Source organism: Eutrema salsugineum, unplaced genomic scaffold (genome assembly GCF_000478725.1).
Source record: "Eutrema salsugineum unplaced genomic scaffold, Eutsalg1_0 scaffold_20, whole genome shotgun sequence".
NCBI lineage: Eukaryota > Viridiplantae > Streptophyta > Magnoliopsida > Brassicales > Brassicaceae > Eutrema > Eutrema salsugineum.
In genome coordinates this window covers 620,656-642,328 of record NW_006256828.1, presented here as the reverse complement: position 1 = coordinate 642,328, position 21,673 = coordinate 620,656, and the positions used below count along the sequence as shown (strand labels likewise).

General features: G+C 39.6%; 5 protein-coding genes across 5 annotated transcripts; 1 reads left to right on the top strand and 4 right to left on the bottom strand.

Moving 5' to 3' along the window:
* Positions 1-3,088: 3,088 nt before the first annotated feature.
* Positions 3,089-4,996, top strand: LOC18016284 (probable arabinosyltransferase ARAD2). Its single transcript, XM_006398070.2, has 3 exons — positions 3,089-3,995; positions 4,160-4,525; positions 4,610-4,996. Exons 1-3 carry the CDS (start codon positions 3,189-3,191, stop codon positions 4,796-4,798), a joined length of 1,362 nt encoding a protein of 453 aa, XP_006398133.1. The 5' UTR covers positions 3,089-3,188; the 3' UTR covers positions 4,799-4,996.
* LOC112086390 (TIR domain-containing protein-like) lies at positions 4,932-5,467 on the bottom strand. Its single transcript, XM_024155171.1, is given in 2 exon segments — positions 4,932-5,205; positions 5,207-5,467. Coding segments are annotated over 2 exon segments (429 nt in total). The 5' UTR covers positions 5,393-5,467; the 3' UTR covers positions 4,932-4,962.
* Positions 5,468-5,821: 354 nt separating this feature from the next.
* LOC18016283 (TIR domain-containing protein) lies at positions 5,822-6,919 on the bottom strand. The gene is made up of 2 exons (XM_006398069.2): positions 6,402-6,919; positions 5,822-6,311 (listed from the first exon to the last, which is right to left on the bottom strand). Exons 1-2 carry the CDS (start codon positions 6,530-6,532, stop codon positions 6,044-6,046), a joined length of 399 nt encoding a protein of 132 aa, XP_006398132.1. The 5' UTR covers positions 6,533-6,919; the 3' UTR covers positions 5,822-6,043.
* Positions 6,920-7,253: 334 nt separating this feature from the next.
* On the bottom strand, positions 7,254-8,194 carry LOC18016282 (TIR domain-containing protein). The gene is made up of 2 exons (XM_006398068.2): positions 7,722-8,194; positions 7,254-7,624 (listed from the first exon to the last, which is right to left on the bottom strand). The coding sequence occupies exons 1-2, from the start codon at positions 8,192-8,194 to the stop codon at positions 7,378-7,380; spliced, it is 720 nt and encodes a 239-aa protein (XP_006398131.1). The 3' UTR covers positions 7,254-7,377.
* Positions 8,195-16,331: 8,137 nt separating this feature from the next.
* Positions 16,332-17,767, bottom strand: LOC18016281 (protein PHLOEM PROTEIN 2-LIKE A5). The gene is made up of 3 exons (XM_024155333.1): positions 17,614-17,767; positions 17,245-17,536; positions 16,332-16,521 (listed from the first exon to the last, which is right to left on the bottom strand). Exons 1-3 carry the CDS (start codon positions 17,765-17,767, stop codon positions 16,332-16,334), a joined length of 636 nt encoding a protein of 211 aa, XP_024011101.1.
* Between the last annotated feature and the right edge of the window lie 3,906 nt (positions 17,768-21,673).

Here is a 21,673-nt window from a genome sequence, read left to right as displayed (position 1 = left end):
TTGGGGGAAGGCCTCCAACCAATCCGCATTACACACCGCTCGATCAAGGCGACAGTGGACAATGTCATTGTACCTACATCCATACCAAGAAAACATATTGCCATAGAAGGGAAAGTCATTCATGCCGCAAGCACTGAGCATGGCTTTGAAAGCAGCAAAAGACTGATCAGGCCTCACTACACCTCCCTTCTTCTCATCATTGCTCACCAGCTCGTTAAAGTCCCCAGCCATTAACCAGGGTCCAACACGATTCAGGCCGATCCTTGTAAGTTTCTCCCACACAAACTCGCGGTTATCCCTTACAGGGTCGCCATACACAAACGTAACAAAGACAGTCTTCTCCTCCCACGTGATACAAGTATCAATAAAACGAGGAGATGACTCAAGAACACGAACTTGAACAGAATCTTTCCATAACAATGCGAGGCCGCCACTTCTTCCATCCGGTTCCACCGTATGAAGTCCATAGAAGCCTAGGAAACCCACCACACCTTCCAAATAAGGTCTCTTATTCTTGGTCTCGCTCAGGAACATTAAGTCTGGAAAATATCGACCACGTATTTCCGTAAGACGACGAACTGTAGGGGTGTTCCCGATCCCCTGACAGTTCCAAGCCAGCATCCTCATTGGGGGGTGGCTCGGGTGATCCGACACCCAGACTTAGGAGGATTGGTTGCCACAGGGGCAGAAGACACATATTTGGAACCGGAGTACCCAGCACTGATCACAGGAGGGGGAGCAGATCGAGGAGATCCTGCAGTGTGAGAGAGAAGTACTTCGTCTTCATCAGAAGAGTCTTTACCACCTCTGTCAAACCGCGACCTCTTGATCGGGTACTCACTACCCTCATCGCATTTCCGCTTTTTAGAGGGGGATTGAATTGAAACCAGAGAGGATTCAGACTCCTCTTGATTACCCGCTACAATAGCGGATTGCATTCTTTTCTTCTTCCATCTTCGATTACTTTGCTTCTCTTTGGCAGGAAAGGATAACCGCTTCGCTACAGGCGCATAGATAGGGTCACTCTTCGCTCTCTTGCGCGGGTCACCTTTCACAGCCACAGAAGATGAGCAAACCACATCAGCGTGGGAGACAGCGTCGCGAGGTAGACGGGCAGCCAGCTTCTCTCTTACTGCACGACTCAGCAGAGTAGCCTGGGGTGCTTTATCAATGTAGTCAATGGAGACGTCCTGCAGGTTTTCTGGCCCCAAGGATACTTTGCTTGCCGATCTGGACTGTTGAAGGCGATGGCGCAGGTCTTGACTCCCAGAACCACGAGGGCCAGCAGGGGAGTGAACTTCATCTCCAGAACGTTGCTTTGTCCCCTTAGAGTCACCAACTGACTCGCTCCTCAACCGAAAAGGGCAGACATCTTTTTCGTGGGTCAGACGCCTGCAAAGGAAACAACACTTTGACAGTTTTTCATATTCCATCTCAACAATCACTGTTTCACCAGAACGAAATTTCAGCGCCCTCTTGAAAGGGAGAGGGTTTTCCGTATTGAGCCAAACACGGGCACGGACGTGTTCCACCGAGTCAGATTGCTTGGCATGGAGGATGATTTGCTCGACCTCACCCCATCCGTGACAGGCGCTTTTGATGGACTCATCTTTGAGCAAGTGAAGTGGAATACCACGAAATCGAACCCAAAAACAGATTTTGGAAAGATCTTCCGGGGATAGGGATGGGCTCCAGCGTGCAATAGAAACCATCCAGCCTGTGAGGAACCAGGGACCCCTTCGCAAGACGCTCTGAAGGTCAGCTTCCTCTTTGAACGAGAACTGAACTCGATCTACGCCGATACCGCGTCCCCGAACTCTTTCCTCCATCTCCCAGATCCTCGGGAGGCCCAGCACAGCACCGGACACCTTTTGAACGCCCGGATTGAGCAACTGCACCACGAGGCTCAGCGAGTTTGCCTCGATGAGGTCGTCGTTGTCCAGATCTGGGACCTCTACAGGGTTTTCCACATCAGGGATTTCCGATTCGCGAAGCATCTTCTGGAAGTCTTCCTCGACTCTCCGGCGGGGTTTGAACGGTCGCATCTTCAAATCAGCACACGGCCAGAGAAAATCTCAGATTTCTCCAGATGGAAGCGGATCTAACAAAATCGACAGATTGGAACACAAGATAGAAACACCAATGAAGATCGAAAAGGAAGCCACAAGAGCTTAATGGAGCAATCTAAGAGACCAGGAGGTCAGATCTGCTTGGAACAAGGGGGATCTGCGCTAAGACGAAGCTCGCGAAAATCGCCGCCAGAGAGAGGAGAAAATGTACGGAAACCCTATCATCCGTTGTTTCATGTTCATTTTATGGTTTTTTATCCGAATAATTTGCATATTCAACCATTCCCTCTGCTGCATATTTAACTTCTTATCTCCAATTAACGTAATTTTTAAATTTTAATTGCCTTTATCATCATTACTTCTTACTAGTAAAGTTAAGAAATTAACATAGGACCATATCAAATTCATTTATAATTACGATGAATGTGTGATTCAAACCAAAAATCAGGGAAAACAACCCCAAAAATTTCAGTTAATATTATCCACACTAATGTATGGAAAATGCTATGCCTAATTGCATTGTTTTATAACAAAATATTCAGCTCCTACAGTGATCTTCAATGACATTGTCAATGAATGGTGACCTGACATTTGCGAGAACGATTTGGAAAGCATGTACGAACCTCCTTGAAGATATCTGAATCTTGGTTTGCTATATAGAAGAAACTTTGAAACGCATAATCTCATCATCTTGAGAACTACTGAATTCTTTGAGAAAATACCTCACTAATCTCTTCCCGATTCTTCTTTCATAATCAATTCTCTAATCTCATCACACTCCAGACTCGATAACAAACACTGAGGGACACAGCTAAATTCAGTTTGCTATAGCTCAGTCGATTTACAATACACTTCAACAGTGTTCCTAAGATTGGGGAATTGACACTGTTTATACCAAACCGGAATTAAACCATATTGTTAATTTCAACGTTAAACCATTTATATATTATTTCAAATTAATCACACGCAAATCAACATATCTACTTCCAAAGTCATGTCTCGTGAAGATGAACTTTTTATCTTCCCGAAAAACGTTTCTACAGCTAGAATCAGTGAATCACTCACCAAACCTCTTTCTTCAATTGAAGAAGGAGAAGAATTGCTAGAATTTTGTAAGAGATGAAAGAGAGATTGAAGCCCAAAATCAGAAAACCCAGAAATTTGTTTTCCGAATCGAAGAAGGTCACAGTTTCGCTTCTCTCTGTTTTCTTACTCTTCATCATTGTTAATACCTTCTTCTACCCAAGTTTCTACTCCGATTCCGGTTCAATTCGGCGCAATCCCGTCGTTTCCCGAGAAAATCCGGGAAAATCGCACAAGACGAGGGTTTACATGTACGACCTGCCGACGAATTTCACTTACGGACTCATCGAGCAACACGGCGTAGCTCGCGGCGGAGAGAAATCTGACGACGTCACCGGGTTGAAATACCCGGGTCATCAGCACATGCACGAGTGGTATCTCTTCTCGGATCTTAACCGACCCGAAAATGAACGAGTTGGGTCACCAATTGTCAGGGTTTTGGACCCGGCGGAGGCGGATTTGTTCTACGTCTCGGCTTTCTCTTCTCTAAGCTTGATTGTGAACTCAGGTCGACCCGGTAAATCCGGGTCGGGTTACAGCGATGACGACATGGAGGAGAGTTTGGTGGGTTGGTTGGAGAATCAAGAATGGTGGAGGAGGAACAATGGGAGAGACCATGTGATTGTTGCAGAAGACCCGAATGCGTTGAAACGGGTCATGGATCGGGTCAAAAATGCGGTTTTGCTTGTGGCTGATTTTGGCCGGTTAACAGCTGACCAAAGGTCGCTTGTCAAAGACGTAATCATACCTTGTTCTGGTAGGATTGATGCTTATGAAGGCGAGCTTGGTGTAAAGAAGAGGAACACATTGTTGTTCTTCATGAGAAACCGTTCTCGCAAAGATGTAAGACTTCAAATTCTTTAATGTTCTTGATTTTCAATTCGGAAAATAGTTAAAAAGTTGAGTACTTTGAGATAGATAGAGAATTTTCCACCATAGGTAGTTTTCTTGTTCTTGGATTGGAATTGAATGTCAGATTTGTGGTCTGTTTTGTGTTTGTTTGACAGGGAGGAAGAGTCCAAGATTTGCTTTTTAAGCTGCTTGAGAAAGAAGACGACGTTGTGATCAAACACGGAACACAATCAGGAGAGAATAGGCGTGTGGCTAAACAATGGATGCATACGTCTAAGTTTTGTCTACATACAGATGGTGATGCTTCTTCTGGTTGCAGATTATTTGATTCCATTGCGAGTTTATGTATCCCGGTGATTGTAAGTGATGGCATTGAGCTGCCTTTCGAAGATGTTATAGATTACAGAAAGTTCTCTGTGTTCTTGAGGAGTGATGTGGCGTTGAAACCCGGGTTTTTGGTAAAGAAGCTGAGAAAAGTGAAACCAGAAAAGATTTTAAAGTACCAAATGGCGATGAAAGAGGTAAAGAGAGTTTCCTGTTCTGTAATTTTCAACTGTTCACTAGTGAATCCCAAGAAACCAAGATGTGAATTTTGTTTTGTGTAGGTGAGACGATATTTCAACTATACGCATCCAAATGGGAGTGTGAACGAGATTTGGAGACAAGTTACTCAGAAGGTACCGCTAATCAAACTGATGATCAATCGGGAAAAGCGAATGATCAAGAGAGAATCGATTGAACCGCAGTGTTCTTGTTTATGCTCAAACCAAACCAGAATCATCCATGGTGTCTAGTTGGTAAGAGAGAATAAAGCAAGCGAGCTCATACATAGCAACATATGCTGGAATGACTCAGTTGAGTGATGTAAGGCAGTGGTTAACCGTAAATTTCTGTGAAAAGGCCGATTCTTTCGGTTACAGACTTCAAGGCAAGCTCCCATTTCTTGACCGTCACGGCATCATTTGCGTAATTCTGCTTCATTTGCTTGAAACGAATGGTGAAGATTTCTTCTTATCCTCTCCATTGAAATCTGCTTCTCTATATAGAGATTCCCTGCTCTTTTCACGTCACTAGCGGTTACGTTGTAGAAGATTGGGATCACCACGAGTGTCCCTTCTTTCATGTGTTCTTTCATCTCCGCGAGCTCATCCAAACACCACTTTGAATCGCCGTACTTGGAGAATACTGCGAGCGTGATTTTTCGACATCTTGATTCTTGTCAAAAGATACCTTAGTTTTCTCCCTTTCAACTCATGGACATCTAGAAAGACATTGATCTCTCCTTCTCTTAAGGCCATCACAAGACGATTCACGAAATTGTCTCTCAGCTCAGCTCCACGGAAGTTGATGAACACCTGAGGGTGATGTACTTTGGTCTTCATCGCCATTAGAATCGTCTTGTAAAGACTTTGTTGTTCTCATTGCTCCTTGTATAAAAACATAAAGAGAGACCATTGTAAAGTCTACGCGTTTCTGTGTCTTTCTATACTATTTAGGAACAACGAAAGAAAGCACATCGCTGTCTCATGGGATCCAAATACTCTGAATTCCCCGGTCATGGGTCGGGCCAAGAATGCAAATTTCTTTTGTGGGTTTTGACTTTAGAGACTATCAAGCAAAGAGAGCTACACTCATCTTTTAGTTCACCTTTACTCAAAGATCACAAAAGGGAACTAACTAACCATTTCCATTGATAGCTGATCAATGAAGAAGCAAAAGACTTTTAGCCAGGAAAACCAGAATATCTTGTCGTAAGCGTACAGACAAAACCAGAGTAATACTGAACACATTTTTGTTCTCTAAGATACAGATGTACAATGAAACAACGCGAAACAACTTGACGGTGATCAAACAACAAGAGGTCCTCTGTTCTGTTTTCTCCGCACACAACTTAGCTTGTACAAGAAACCAACCAAATGATCTTTTAAACCCATTTCAAAGATGAAACAAAAAACTGTACAACACAGAACCTACTAGTACAATACATCAAACAAACAGAGCATAAAACTACACAAAGACAGTCGAGAACAAAAACAGAACTATGAAGGAGGCAGTGCTTCGTTCTGGTTTTTCTTGTACCAAACTTGCAAGGCAAGAACCAATCCCGGAAAACCTAACAACCATTTACGAGTCTGGAAAAACTTCAGATCAGGGAAAAGCAGAGGGGCTATGATGAAACTAAAAAGAAGGTTGAGGAAAAGAGCCAAGAAAGCAACAAAAACAATAGACAATTCTGTTTCAGTTTGCATGTGTAGCTGTCTCTTAACCTCCCTAACAATCGCGGCGACAAATGCAAACTCATCGTTTCTGCACCAAAAAAAATAAACATGAGTTAGATAAAGAACTGTGATTCTGCTATATGCCTAGTAGAAGAATCATCAAGACTAGTAGATGAACCTGTAATATTCCAGAGAAAAGCCAATTCTTTTAGTCACAGACCTCAAGGCACACTCCCATCTCTCCACCATCTCAGGCTGGGTCTTTGTATTTCTGTTTTCATTTCCTTGAAAGAACGGTAAATTCACCATCAGAAACGCCTTCTCGGGATTTTTTATTGGTATCGGCTGCTCTTTTCACCTCTTCCGCACTTACGTTGAGAAGATAGGAATCACCACGAGTTTCTTTTCCTCCATAAGTTTATTCATCCTCACAAGCTCCTCCAAACACCATTCCGACTCACAGTACCTCTTGGAAAAGATTGCTAGCGCGATCTTTGACTTCTTGATCCTTGTAAAGAGACCTTTTAGCTTTCTCCCTTTCTGCTCGTGGTTGTCAATGAAGACGTTGATCCCTGAGTCTTTCAAGGCCCATACGAGATTCCTGACGAAGTTTTGGCGCAGTTCAGCTCCACGGAAGTTGACAAATACCTGTGGAAGGGGTTCTTGGACCTGCTTCTACATTGGAATAGTGTTAGGTTGGTTTGAAAAACAGAGTATATAGTTGGTGAAGACTTTTCTTTCTCATTTTGTCCTTAAAAAAAAAAACATACCAATAATTAATGACTCAATGCCAAAGTCAAGACCTTTCATTATCTTTCTTTAATATTTATACAAAAGTCAACTTTAAACATCGCTGTCTCTATGGATCCGAATCCTCTGAATTCCGGGTCATGGGTCGGGTCAAGAATGTTTTTAGAAGGAAAATTATCAAGAAAAAAAAACCCTTTACAACGTGTTGACACCAATGAACAAAGACAGAAGACAAGAAACTGTCGTTTTTCATAAAATCACAGACAGAAGCAGAGTAATACAGAGGACACATTTTGTTCTTTGAGGTATAGTAACAAACAATTAAACACATGTACAACAAAACAGTGTAAAGCCATTTGACTAAGACTTGGTATTCAATGAAGAGGTCATCTGTTCGGTTGTGTTCATAGACAATAAACCTGGTACAAAACACCAACCAAAACTGGAATACCTAGTAAACACTTAACAGCCTTGTAAACTTTCACATCAGTGCAAAAGAAACGAGCAGCGAAGAGACTAAAGAGAAAAACCGCAGCTAAAGCCAAAACATAAACTTGTCCTTTCGACATAGTTCTTCTTCCGGCTCCTGAGGAGTATAGTAGCTCGCTATTAACCGACCGTACGATTTCCCTGACAAGACCTAAACCGGTTCTGCAAACATGAGTGAGACAAAAAAGTTCGATGAGACCAAACACGTAGTTGTTTTGACAGAAAATTTACTCACAAGAACCATCAAGAAAATAATTACCCGTGTTCTTCTGAAGTTAAACCGGTTCTGCAAGCTATTGAACTCAAGGAACCCTCCCAATTCAAGAACTTGAGAGGATCGTTTCTGTATTTCTCCTTCATTTCCTTGAAATGAGTACCGAATTCACCCTCGAGGTTCTTCACATCACTCGTGCTCACATCGTAGAAGACAGGAATCACCCTCATGAGTCTGTTTTGTTCAGCGTGCTCGTGCATCTTTTGAAGCTCGTTCAAGCAAATCTCTGACTCTGTATACCTTTTGGAGAAGATGACGACCGCTATGTCTGAATCCTCGATCATTGTGGAAAAGTTTCGTATTTCTCTCTTATTTGCTTCTCCTCTGTCAATGAAAACGTTGATTCTTTCGTCTATCAGTGCCCACACAAGATATCTGATGAAGTTGTCGCGCAATTCATCTCTATGGAAACTGATGAACACCTGAGGAGGACGTTGGTATGATTGTACCTCTGCCATTGGAGGCCTGAGAATTTTTCTTGTTTTGATCTTCAAAAGAAATACAAAATGTCAAGAAGCTGGAAACGGAAACTTGTATAAATTAATAGTTTCTTCTTTTGGACCAATTCATTGATAAAGTCAAAATAGTTTTAAAGTCATCAATAAAAAATATGACATCAAAAACGCTTACAAATATTAATAGTTTCTTCTTTTGGACTTTATCAATGAATTAAATGTCATCACATATATTAAAGAAAAAGACTTTATCAATGAATTAAATGTCATCAATATGACCAACCAATTCATTGATAAAGTCATGTTTTAATACAGTATATGACAATATGACAGTTAATATTCAAGCGTGTTTGACGTAATTTTTCTTTAATACATTGTGACATTATTACACTTTGACCAGGCATAGCTAAAGGAAACCAATTAAAAATCTTTCTATAAAAAGGGTGACATATAGCAAATGTTCACAAAGCAAGAACTCATAGCTATATCACAGACACTCATCAATGGTATACACAAGATCTTAGATTGCACCAAATACTTGTTGACAGAATCTGAATCCAAACAAAATGATACCTGTGGATATGAGGATATCCGTAGTGAAACCAGTCTTTGCTGAATCCAAATATATACATATCAAGTGCTTAATTAGCCCCAATATTCACTCAATGGCCAGAAAGCTTCTAAATGAAAGATAAAATCTTCAAATAAACTACTTCTTAAAAGATCTATTAATGTAATGAACATTAACGTGCGTTGAATCAATTAGTATTAGCTACGGAAAGCATTCTAATTCCATGGAGGCGTGGTAGTAATTTTGCTAAAAGTAAATAAAAAAGAATTGGCTTTAGTGTTCTACTTGTCATATGGAAATGATAAACTGCAACAAACGTATTACCGAAGGAAGAAAGGCGTTGAGAAAGAAACAGAGTTGGAATGGAGTCGTTGACTTGAGGCGGAGAGTTGACTCGGGTAAACTCTGAACTGTTTGGAGGGTTTGCTGTTACTCAATTTTGAGAAGATAAATAGATTCTTGTTTGTATTTTCTTGAGGAGACTTTGAATTTTAAATTGTAGAGAATCGTGAGAGACTTGAGGCGATCACGCGATCGTGAGAGAGAAATTATGGATTTCGAAATTCCGATATTTCTTTTGTAAACAATTTGGATTTCATTGTTGAATATTGTTAGGTGAGCTGGGTTCAGTCAAACACTAGATTGGGCCGGAGGCCCACGAGACTTCGCGATTGGGCCTATATCTTGAAAAAGGCCGGTAGCTGATTAATTCTAGAGTCGTATTCTTCTTCAAGAGAGCTGTACAAGGAACAGAGAGAGAGATTATTCTGTTATAGAGAGAGAAGGCTGAGATACAGTAGAGAGAGTGTGATCGGAGCTTACGGTGTTAAGGCGGTGATCCGGTGGAAAGATTCCGGTCCCGGTCATCTTCTTCCTTTATTCTTTAAGCTGATCTCTATCAAGATTTTAAATACCTTCGGGTGTCTCTTTGTAAACGATTCGATAGTGGAAGCAGTTGAGGGATCTCGTTCCCTCCCCAGAGACGTAGCCATTCCGGTGAACTCTAGGTGAACAAATCGCGTTGTGTTCTTTGATTGCGTATTTGAGTTTATATGCGAAATCAACATTCCTAGATTAGAATCTCTACAAATATATTACATACATACAGATTTATACATTCGATAAGAGTGAATCGAGAGAGTTTATACATTCATTCTTATCAAATGGTGCGTTCGTGATCGGATCGAGCTATGGAGTTTGCGAATTAAGCTGTCAAGTACTATTTTCAGCAATAATGGCTCAAACGACGGAATCAGAGTTGAAGTTCTACGAATTGGGCAAAGGCAAGGATGAAGTACATTCAGAGCTGAAATATCTCACTGATGGATATACATTGTTATCACAATCGGTGGCAACATCAGATCGGAGGCTGGAGAGTATATCTGCAGCTTCGGCAAAGCGATTGGATTCATTGGAACGTCAGATGATGACAATATCTCAGGCTATCGGGAGGATCGAAGCAAGTCAATTCAATCAGCGACCACACGGAAAGGATGTGACAACCTCGTCTTTTTCGGATCCACAGGTACCGATAATATCTCCTGACACCCTACCGGAAGTCTCGAATCTAGGTTGTCAGGGAATGAATATGGCATTAGCTACTCGTGAATCATTGTTGACGAAGATTGATCTTTTGGTTTTTGAGGGAAATATACCTTATGGTTGGATTTTTTCAAGTCGAACAATATTTCCGTATTGGTAAATACACTGAAGAGCAGAAGCTAGAATTGGTTTAGTTGAGCCTAGAAGGCCGGGTGCTGAATTGGTTTGAGGGAGAATTGGCAGAGGCACCGTTTGTGAATTGGAAGAATTTAAAGACAGAATGTTGGCAAGGTTTTCAGTTTTGATTGACGATGAACCGGGGAAACACCTCTGCAGTATTGTTCAGATTGGTTCTGTGCAAGATTACATCAGTGAATTTGATGAACATTACCAGTACCATTACTTCTCAGGTTACTAGTATTGATGAAGCGAACTTGGTGAACATTTTTTACAAAGGACTGAAACCAGAAATGAAGAAGGTAATTAAGCTCAAAGAACCTAAAGGATTAACTGCTCATAAAGCTGTTGTAGTGAAGATGGATGATAGCATGTTGTGCAAGGTTAAGTGACTTGAAAACACCTCGTCAATACACTTATACACCATTCAAACACGTTTCAACAGCAACGTCAAAGAGTCCTAGGACTGGAGAAAATAAGAATGCTATCACAGCATAGAGACCTCAACTACACCTATCTGAAGCTGAACTGAAGTGTAGGAAGGACACCAAGTTATGCTTCAAGTGTGGAGATAACTACTCTAGTGACCATAAATGCCCTAACATGGTTTTACAAGTACTGATCGTTCTCAATGGGCTGGAGTTAGAAGTCTTGGAGGACAACATGATGGCTGTAGAGGTAGAGAGTCCATACGAATAACCACACATGGTGCAGTTGTCTTTGAACGAATTTTTGGGATTGGATTCACCTTCCACAACCAAAATTAAGGGAGAAATTGGTCGTACTTCTATTGTGGTAATGTTGGACAGTGGTACCACGCATAATTTTGTCTCACCAGCATTAATTAAGCGAGCTTACTTGTCTTTAACTCATAACCCCAATTTGAAAGTTTTGTTGGGTACGAGTGTGGCAGTTCATGGTTCAAGGATTTGCTCTGCGGTCACATTTTCTATGCAATGCTTATCCTTTACTACTGATTTCATTGCACTTTAACTGGATGGAGTAGATGTGGTGTTAGGAGTGCAATGGCTACTGATGTGGGTGCAGTGGTCAACACAAGTTTTATCTTATACAAGTTGCAAGTGCACAACAAATGCAGTAGTACTTAGGGATCGAATCCGCAGAGATTTGTGTGCTGAGGACTTCTAACTGATGCTAAAAACAATCTTAGACCTAATAGAATAAAAAAGGTTTTGGTTTGTCACTAAATCTAACTAAGCAGAAAATTAAAAAGTTTGAAATAAAAATCGGTTGAAAACTATATGAAAAAGGGCGCTGGGATTAGGGTTCATCTTTAGAGTTCATGTTCTTTGACACAGAGATTTTAGGTAAGGATTTTCTATGACTCTGAAACTAGGATAGACAATTATAAGATTAGCCAACTCTCTTCACCCTAATCATCTAATCACTTATTCTTGGCAATCAACTCTCGCTCTAATGCCAGAATAAGATCATGCATTTCAGATCGGAATCCATCTCGGCTTACGTATCCTCCGTAGGTAGCTTTCTTCTCCTACGACGTTGACGTCCATAAGATCCAGTTCAGACAACCCATTTACAACACTCTCATGGCTCGGATTTAACCTAGGATCGAACTCTGGGTGATCAATCTAGAGTTACCGCTTTGAGATTTGGATGAAAGGGAGAATCATTTAAAAATCAAAATCTTTTAACCTAAAAATATAGATGTCATTTGAACATATGATTCCCTTTGATGGTCCCTTTACCCATCTCGGTAATTACTCAGACATAGCTGAGCTTGACATCATCATCAGTTTAAGAACTACAAAGCAGAAAAGTAAAGAAACAAAAGTTGCAGAAAAATTTCTCTTTTTGAAGACAGTGTATGACAATGAAAAGTTTCTGATGCATCAAAAAATAAAACCTAAAGCTACAAATAAGTTTTCTCTCAAAGAGATGAAAGAGGCTCCCTCACAAAAGACCTAAAAATGAGTATTTATAGTGTTTTCTCAAGTCTAGGCGTCTAGAACTTGTAAAATGAGTGCAGGAAGTGTCTTGGGCCTTAGTCAGGGTTCTGTGGTTTGGACATAGATCCACCGGGGGTGAAAGAGGCTGAGCTGCAGTGGGGAGAAGCTTTGCTGCGGGTGAAAGCTTCTGTCCTTGATTGAACTGTGTTGATAGGCCTTCAGTAAACTGATGATATCTGGAGATGTAACCATTGGATTGCATTAATTCTAAATGTTTTGAAAATATGGTTGTCTCCTCTATAATTTCTCCAAATATGGGGATGATCAGACGGTGAGAAGGTTTTATTTGGTTGCCAATCTTCTGATGGCTTAATTCATCCAAAAGCGTACTTTTGCTCCAAAATGCACTCCAAGACTCCAAGTTTCCTGAAAATTGTTTTAAAACTCCAAAACATGGAAAACACTTAAAAACTTAAAAACTGAGTAAAAACACCTGCATAAGATATTGAAAGTGATCCATAAGAATGGTCAAAATCAGGTGTTATCAGCTATGCACGCTGGGAAAATTTCAAGTTGATTGGGATCTTCATGAGTTCAGTTTCACTTATAAGGAAAGAGGGGTGACACTAGTAGGTGATCCTGAGCTATGTAACACAAAAATATTCATGAAATCTATGTCGCTGCCTCGAATCATCCAACAGAAAGGAGTGAAGATAAGGCTTAACAATATGAATGTGGTTCCCAAACCGTTAACATCGATACCTGGAAGGATTCAAAATGTGTTGGATGAGTTTACACAAGTGTTTCAAGCTCCTACGGGTTTACTACCTACTAGGGGGCATGAGCACTTGATCATTCTTAAATCAGGAACAGAAGCAATCAGCGTTAGACCATACAAATATCCACAGGCTTACAAGGAGGGTATGAATACATTGGTATCAGAGATGTTAGAGAGTGGTATCATTCGTCCTAGTCGAAGCCCGTTTTTGATTCCTGTTCTGTTGGTGAAGGAAAAGGACAACTCGTGGCGTTTCTGTGTGGAGTATCGAGCATTGAAAAGAGCAACAATGGCTGACAAATTTCCCATTCCCATGATAGATCAACTGCTAGATGAGTTGAATGGTGCAGTGATCTTTTAAAAGTTAGATTTACGAGCAGGTTACCATCAGATTCGAATGGTAGAAGAAGACATTCAAAAGACTGTGTTTAGAACTCATCACGGGCATTATGAGTTCCTGGTAATGCCTTTTGGGCTTACAAATGCTTCTGCGACGTTTCAGTATTTGATGAATAACCTGTTTTGAGCCTTTTTAGGGAAATTTGTACTCATGTTTTTTGACGATATATTGATTTATAGTCGCAGTGAAAAAGAACATGAATCACACTTGAGAGTGGTGTTGAAAGTTTTTGCAGAATACCAGCTCTTTGCGAACAAAAAGAAATGCTTGTTTGCTTAACAACAAGTAGATTACCTGAGTCATATCATTTCAGAAACAGGTGTGGGAACTGATCAGAGTAAAACGATGTCTATGAAGTTGTGGCCAACACCTAAGAATGTTAAATAGTTGAGGGGATTTCTTGGGTTAACTGGATATTACTGGAGATTTGTGAAAGTGTATGGAACATTTCCCAAACCTCTCAGCTTTATTGAAAAAGGATCAGTTCATTTGGTCTTCACTGGCATAAGAGGCTTTCGAACAGTTGAAACAGGCTATGAGCACAACACCTGTTTTGGCTTTACCGGATTTTCAGAAGGTATTCGTCGTAGAAACAGACGCCTCTGGATTTGATTTATGCGCAATATTAATGCAAGATAATAGACCCATTGCGTTCTTTAGTCATGGATTAACTCCACAGGAGCAGCTTAAACCACTGTATGAACATGAGTTAATGACTGTAGTAATGGGGATTAGAAAATGGAATCATTATTTGTTGGGGAGAAGATTTTTGGTACACACTGATCAACTAAGCTTACAATATCTTCTGGAACAGCGTGAGATCAGTATGGAGTATCAGAAATGGCTGACAGAGCTTTTGGGATATGAGTTCGACATCTTGCATAAGACAATCATTGAAAATAAGGCAGCTGATGGCTTATCTCGAATTATTGGCAGCTACAACACTGTTTGCATTTACAGTTCCAACAGCGGTTCAATTACAAGATGTGTATCAAGAAATTGTTGCTGATGCTGAGATTTAGCAGTTGATACAAGATGTAACTCAGGAAAAGTTGGATAAGGTGGGTTATACGGTTTCAGAGGGAAAACTTTGGTATAAATGATGATTGGTGATTCCTAAACAATCTTACTTCATCCCAGTAATACTAAATGAATGTCATGATGGTTTTTTGGGTAGACATTCAGGCGTACTTAAGACGCTTAAAAGGATTCAGCAATAGTTTCATTAGGATGGCATAAGCAAGACAATGCAACAATATGTAGCAGAGTGTCAAATATGTCAGACATAGAAATATTCTACATTGTCTCCAGCGGGTTTGTTATAACCGTGGCCAATAGCAACTCTGATATGGGAAGACATTTCAATGGATTTTGTGGAGGGTCTTCCAACATCTCATGGAATGAATATGGTGTTTGTGTTAATTGACAGATTGAGCAAATACTGTCATTTTATTGGCCTGAAACATCCGTTTAATGCGTTGGACGTGGCAAAGAAATTCATGGTTGAAGTGGTTCGTTTGCATGGATTTCCGCAATCTATAGTATCAGATCGAGACAAGGTGTTTTTGAGTGCCTTCTGGAAGGAGTTGTTTCGCTTATCTGATACTAAGTTGCGTTTTAGTACTGCATTTCATCATCAAACCGATGGGCAGACTAAAGTGCTCAATCAGTGTTTAGAAACGTATTTGAGGTGTTTTGCATCTTCTCAGCCGAGGACTTGGTTCAAATTCTTGGGATGGGCTGAACTTTGGTACAACACATCTTACCATACAGCCTTAAAGATGACCCCCATTCAAGGTGATTTATGGGAGGGATCTCCCAAGTCTTCTGAAATTTGAGACAGGTCCGACTGAAAATTTTGAGCTCGAGACAATGTTAAGAGAGAGAGAGATCCAGTGTTAACTCAGTGTAAGAATCAGTTCATTCACGCACAACAATTGATGAAGAACAATGCCGATAGACATCGTCGGGATGTGGAATTTGCAATTGGCGATTTAGTGATTTGGTGTTTTTGAAGCTTCGACCGTACAGACAGCAGTCAGAGGCTTGCCGTACTTGTCAAAAGTTGGCTGCCAAATATTATGGTCCTTATGAGGTGTTGGAAAGAGTGAAAAAAGCTGCATATCTCTTGAAGTTACTGGCTGAGGCAAAGATTCATGTTGTTTTCCATGTATCGCAGCTTAAAGCGGTGGTAGGAAGAGCTCATACAGTTTCAATACTTCCATCAACGTGTGCTGAATTACAAGATTTGTTGGTTGAACCGGAAAATATTTTAGCTACTCGCTATAAAGATAAGGGTAGAGAAAACAACAAATGTTAGTGTTAAAAACAAAAACAAATGATAACAACAACAAATGTTAGATTTTGCCAATGATAACAACAAATGTTATATCACAAATGCAATTAGAGAAAACAATTCTTCAAAATCAAAAGAAAGATGTGTTAAAAACAAATAATACAGCACACAACGAAATACATAAACAAAAGTAAACAACAGAAACAAACCATTTCCCGCACTTCAAACAGTTTTTTCTTTAATATGGTTAATATTTTTTATGTTTGCTAAATTTATATGGTCTAATATATAACACCATTGGTCTTAGTCGACCCCCTAAGATGATGCTGGTGGTTCACTCGCACGTGGTTGTTTTTATGGTCTTTCCATAAAATCTGGAAGAAGATAACGAAAATTAGAATTCCTACTAACCATGGACCAACGTTAAGAAGCTTCTTATTAGTGAAAATCATACTGGTATGAATTGTCCACAAAAGAAAGCCATCAAACCAGACACGAAAACCATTCCTCCTATCCCTAAATCTCTTGGTTCCGCAGACTTGGGATCTAATTTCACGACCACTTTCTTAACCGTCCAGGCAGTTCTCTGCACAAGAATTGCGTCTGAGTCGGTACATGGGCGTTTGAAATTGAACCCTCTGCAAGTGAGAAAGAAAAAAACGAAACAAAAATTATATATATATATATATATATAAATTACTTTACTCACAAACCCATAAATCATATCTTATTTGTAAAAACAGAGGCTTTTTAAAATTTTTACTAAATTTTTTATTATTCTCTTTTTTGTCTTTATTAGGATAAAATGACGTTTTTAGAGCATTTGCAATGGAATGTTTTTAGAAGAGTTTCTCACCCATAAAAACATAGTAAAATAATAAATATTAGCAAAATTAAATATTAAGAGAGTTTCTCAATATTAAGAGAGTTTCTCATATCAAATTAAATGTTTTAATTAATTTTTAATAAATTTAATTATAAAAAATTAGATAATTGATTAAAAGAAAAATTATATTTAGATTAAAGTATAAAACGAGAAATAAGAAAAACAACAACCACTGTTTATAAAAAAATAAAAATATTTTATTTTAGCATAAGGGAAATCAAAAATAGACTACAAATTCATACCAACAAATATTTTTGCTAATCTTTTTAGCTCATCAGTTATATATAATTTTTTATTTTATGTTACTCATGTTAAGTTAATGTATAATAAAATGATATTATTGATGATTGTTGATAACTTTATTTTTAAACATATTATATATTTCACAGATAGTCTTATTTTATTTTCTAAATTTTTTTTTTATGTTTTCATGGATTATAAAATATTAAATATATAAATCACGTACTCAACTTACCCCAAATTGTCCCAAACCTCGCCGATTATGTCTGCAATGTATTCCACAGCTTCTCTCCATTTCCGAACCTTCTTAATTCTGAGAGCATGTTCCTCTTCAGGATTTCCTTCATTTGTATTCTTAACTTGGCCCACATATTTCTTGCACATCTCCCTGAAGTTTTTGCCAAACTCACCATTGAAGTGTTTCACGTCAGTCGTGGTCACGTTCACAAAGACGGGGATCACCACGAGTTTGTTTCCCTCTGCGAGCTTCTTCATCTTATGAAGCTCGTCCAAACACCACCTTGATTCTGTGTATCGCTTGGAGAAGATCGCAAGCGCGATTTTCGACTCCTTGATCCTCTCGAAGAATATTTTATTGGTCTACCTTTCTCCTCGTTGTCGTCTATGAAGAATTTAATCCTCCCCCTTTTCAACTCAGGCAAGAGACTTTTGATGAAGGTCTTACGCAGCTCCTCTTTGCGGTAGTTTATGAAAACCTGAGGACGGTTGTCCCCAGCTTGAGAAGAGGAAACCGACATTTATTTTAAGAGAAATACCTAGAAAATTGACAAAAACACGAATTTTACAGTTCAATCTTGTTGTCCAAGGTAACGTTAAATTCCTAGGAATGATCTAGTGTCTTTATGAAAAACTCAAAACCAATCTACCATGGCAAAATCTACTTCTGAAGCATAATAACGAAAACAAGTTCTATAAGATTAAAAAAAAAGGTTCTACCAGATTAGAATTTGTATAGAAACAAAGATCAATGGTAGATTTTACTCACCAAAAGTTTGACAAAAAAAAGTGGTGAAATTTGAAGATCTGAGGATGTGCTTGGTTCTTTGAGAGGAAGATTGAAGATGGAACCTTAAGGACAAGTATAGTATCACCTCTCTGAGGTTTTCCTTTGAGAAGAAACGTTTAGGAAATAGAGACTGAAGTCGAGTATTTAATTAGTATTTATAGTAAAAATACCATTGATAAAAAACAAAGACCATAGCTCTTCTGGTTGGCTTTCAAATAGAGACAAGATATTGTGCTTTGGTATACCTTTTGGGTTGGACAGATAGACACACAAATAATGTAGTCTAAATATAAAATAGGCGAAGACTTAGGAATGTTATTCCACAAGAAACGATAAAACGACATCTCCATAAACTATTTTTTTTGTCGTTTTCTTTGTGTTGTTTTATAATTTGGTAATTTGCAAATCCTAGACATATAAAATAGGCGAAGACTTACAAACGACGTGCAAAACATGATAGACAGGCGACGATTCGAAACTTTTTTGGGTGGTTTTTTCAACTGTTTGAGATACCTACCCAAATAAATAGACTCCCAATCGATATGCTTTTAGAGACCTTATTAATATATCATGATCCGACCGAGGAGATTATGGATTTTGTTAAGACCCAAAACTTATAAACACCCAAAAGAAAACGAAAAAAAAAAGCAAAGAATATCTTTGAGTCCCCTTTTCAACTCTCAACCAACGGTGCCTCACACTCTTTGCATTGCGGTGGTTACTTGTGAAGCAAGAAAGTTCTATTTGATGTTTACGTAAACGACCATTAACATTTCGTCACTCTTTAAATAGGACATCAATTATTCATCTGACTGATAATCAACTGCCAGAAAGGCAGAAAATCCATTAAAGATGAAAGTATATATATATATATATGTAAGTATATAACAGAAGCTTCAAGCTTGGATAGAGAAACGAGAATCGCAGAGAACATTTTATTTGATTTTAAAGATAGTAAGAAACAAAATAAAAGCACACAACACACACAAAGCCACAAAAGGTAAATAAAACAAAACAGCAAATAAACTGTAGAATCAAATCAAATATTACAAAGAGTTTCATCGGAGCTAGTAGTCCGTTCTGGTCTTACACGTGGCAGATGATCTGCCAAGCCATGGCAGATGAACTGCCAAGCCATGGCAACAAAAACAAGAAAACCAACGACCCGCTCATGTTTTGCACCAGGAAAAAACAGATAGGCCATGGCAATGTAAACCACAAGAGCCCTGAGAAAAAGTTTTTCACTAGACCAGTATGTTGGCATGTTTAGCTTTCTTTTGACCTTCCTAATGATATCGGCGATCAGTTCGGATCTCTATCTGCAAACAAGAGGGAGAATAATTAATTACAAGATTAGACTAGAGAAGCAATCAAGTGGTGTCTTCTTGCTATGTACAATCAACATAGATTTAGCTCAGTACCCGTTCTCTTTAAAGGTAATACCACCATCTCTTGCGATTGACTTCAGGGAATTCTCCCATCTCAGGATTTTCTCCTGATCATTCTTATTAACGATATTGGGCTAGTTAGTTTGTATTGGGCTTATGTCGGCTATATATCTTGGCTGTCAAGCTAAAGTAGGGTTTTCATATTACTGTATATATATGTTGTATTGATCGATTGTTAATAAGAAACACAAACATATTCAAAGCATCTCTAGCTTTACATGGTAGCAGAGCGATAAAAGCTTCTGAGACCTAATCAGTTTTTTTTAAGTTAAAGTTTTTGTTTACTCTGTTCGAGTGTTTGCAAGTTTCGAAGTTCGAAACTCTTGTTGTGATTACGGTATGGGTGACGGTGCAGAGTCGACAGTGTCCAAAAGCACCACCATCACCACCACGGAGGATCGCAACTCTGAAGCAGCTTCTCCATACTCGTTGTATGGATCCGATCGATAACCCTAGTGCTCTCATAACGTCGGTGACGTTAACCGGTGATAATTACAATGAATGGTGCGGAGAGATGACTAATACTCTTCGTGCTAAACGGAAATTGGGTTTCGTTGAAGGGACTATACCAAAGCCTATTGCAACTGATCCTAATCATGAGCTTTGGCTATCGGTAAACTCCATGATTGTTGGATGGATTCGCACCTCCATCGAACCGCGAGTCCGATCGACGGTGACTTTCATCTCTGACGCTCACAAGTTGTGGGAAAACTTACGGAAACGTTTTTCTGTGGGTAACAAGGTTCGTGTGCATCATCTGAAAGAGCAGTTGGCTGTGTGTCGTCAAGATGGTCAAGCAGTAATTGACTACTATTGTCTAAGCTGTGGGAAGAACTCGACATATGCAAACCTCTTCCAGCCCGCACTTGTTCTGCAATTGCAGAGTATGAAAAAGATCGTGAAGCAGAGAAGATCCATCAATTCGTGATGGGCTTGGATGAGGTTCGTTTCGGAGGACTGTGTCAAGCAATCATCTCTTCTGAAGCTACAGATCTCGGTGAGATTTATGCTAAGGTGATTCGAGAAGAGCAGCGTCTCAACTCTGCTAAAGAACGTGAATCGCAACAAAACGCTGTGGGTTTTGTTGCAAAGAGGGATTCTTTTTTTTGATCAGTTTGGTGCCTCTAACAAATCTGATCAAAACTCCTCTCGTCCTAGAGATCGTCCATCTCAGTGCACTCATAGCGGCCCCTCTGGTCACGATAAAGCGACGTGCTGGCAACTAATTGGGTTTCCTGACTGGTTTGAGGAACGCAATCAGAACAGAGGAGGAGGACGAGGTGCAAACAGAGGTGGACGCGGTGGTGGCCGATCGTGCAAACGTCAAACTCTTCAACGTTTCCCGAATTCACTCAAGAACAATGGTTGGCTCTGACTCAGTTGATTCAGGAAAAGACTAATGGGCGTTCTGACAAGCTTTCTGGTAAGAGTAGATATGGTGATTTAATCCTTGATACAGGAGCTTCTCATCATATGACGGGAGAGCTCTCGTTTCTTGTCGATGTTACTCCGATACCACCATGTCCGGTGGGTTTTGCAGATGGGAATAAAAAGGTTGCCACTCACGTGGGCTTATTTCCATTGTCTGATCGTATCACGTTACTTAACGTCTTATTTGTTCCAAATTTGAACTGCTCGTTGATCTCAGTTTCTAAGTTGTTAAAGCAAACAAATTGTTATGCTTTGCTAACTGATACATTGTGTGTTTTACAGGACCGTTTTACGAGGACCCTGATTAAAGCCGGTGAAGAGTGTGATGGGGTTTATTATTTCAAGGATGTCATGGCTGCAAGGGTTAATCAAGTCACTGGTTCAGTTATTCGTGGTGTTGGTTCAGTGGATCGTGATTTGTGGCATAAGCGGCTTGGGCATCCGTCGTTTTCGGTTATCTCATATTTACCTATGTGTTCTTCTAGTTCAATAAATTCTGTTGTCCCTAGTCCTTGTGACACTTGTTTTAGGGCAAAACAAACTCGCGAGGTGTTTTTTGAAAGTTCTAATAAAGCAATGGAATGTTTTGGATTGATTCATTGTGACGTTTAGGGACCGTATCATATACCAGCTTCGTGTGGAGCTGTTTATTTTTTAACCATCGTAGACGATCATTCTAGAGCCGTATGGACATACTTACTGCTTGCAAAATCAGAAGTTAAATCAGCTCTTCAAAATTTTTGTAAGATGGCTGAAAA

What these genes read in the sequence shown, in the direction of transcription:
- LOC18016284 (XM_006398070.2), top strand. Translation starts at nt 3,189, where the DNA reads ATGAAAGAGAGATTGAAGCCCAAAATCAGAAAACCCAGAAATTTGTTT. An exon ending in GAAACCGTTCTCGCAAAGAT is followed by an intron (nt 3,996 to 4,159) that starts GTAAGACTTCAA and finishes TTTGTTTGACAG; the next exon opens with GGAGGAAGAGTCCAAGATTT. An exon ending in ACCAAATGGCGATGAAAGAG is followed by an intron (nt 4,526 to 4,609) that starts GTAAAGAGAGTT and finishes TGTTTTGTGTAG; the next exon opens with GTGAGACGATATTTCAACTA.
- LOC18016283 (XM_006398069.2), bottom strand. Translation starts at nt 6,532, where the DNA reads ATGGTGAATTTACCGTTCTTTCAAGGAAATGAAAACAGAAATACAAAG. An exon ending in TTTTCTCTGGAATATTACAG is followed by an intron (nt 6,312 to 6,401) that starts GTTCATCTACTA and finishes TTTTTGGTGCAG; the next exon opens with AAACGATGAGTTTGCATTTG.
- LOC18016282 (XM_006398068.2), bottom strand. Translation starts at nt 8,194, where the DNA reads ATGGCAGAGGTACAATCATACCAACGTCCTCCTCAGGTGTTCATCAGT. An exon ending in TTAACTTCAGAAGAACACGG is followed by an intron (nt 7,625 to 7,721) that starts GTAATTATTTTC and finishes TCATGTTTGCAG; the next exon opens with AACCGGTTTAGGTCTTGTCA.
- LOC18016281 (XM_024155333.1), bottom strand. Translation starts at nt 17,767, where the DNA reads ATGTCGGTTTCCTCTTCTCAAGCTGGGGACAACCGTCCTCAGGTTTTC. An exon ending in AGACGACAACGAGGAGAAAG is followed by an intron (nt 17,537 to 17,613) that starts GTAGACCAATAA and finishes AGCGATACACAG; the next exon opens with AATCAAGGTGGTGTTTGGAC. An exon ending in GAGGTTTGGGACAATTTGGG is followed by an intron (nt 16,522 to 17,244) that starts GTAAGTTGAGTA and finishes TCTCACTTGCAG; the next exon opens with AGGGTTCAATTTCAAACGCC.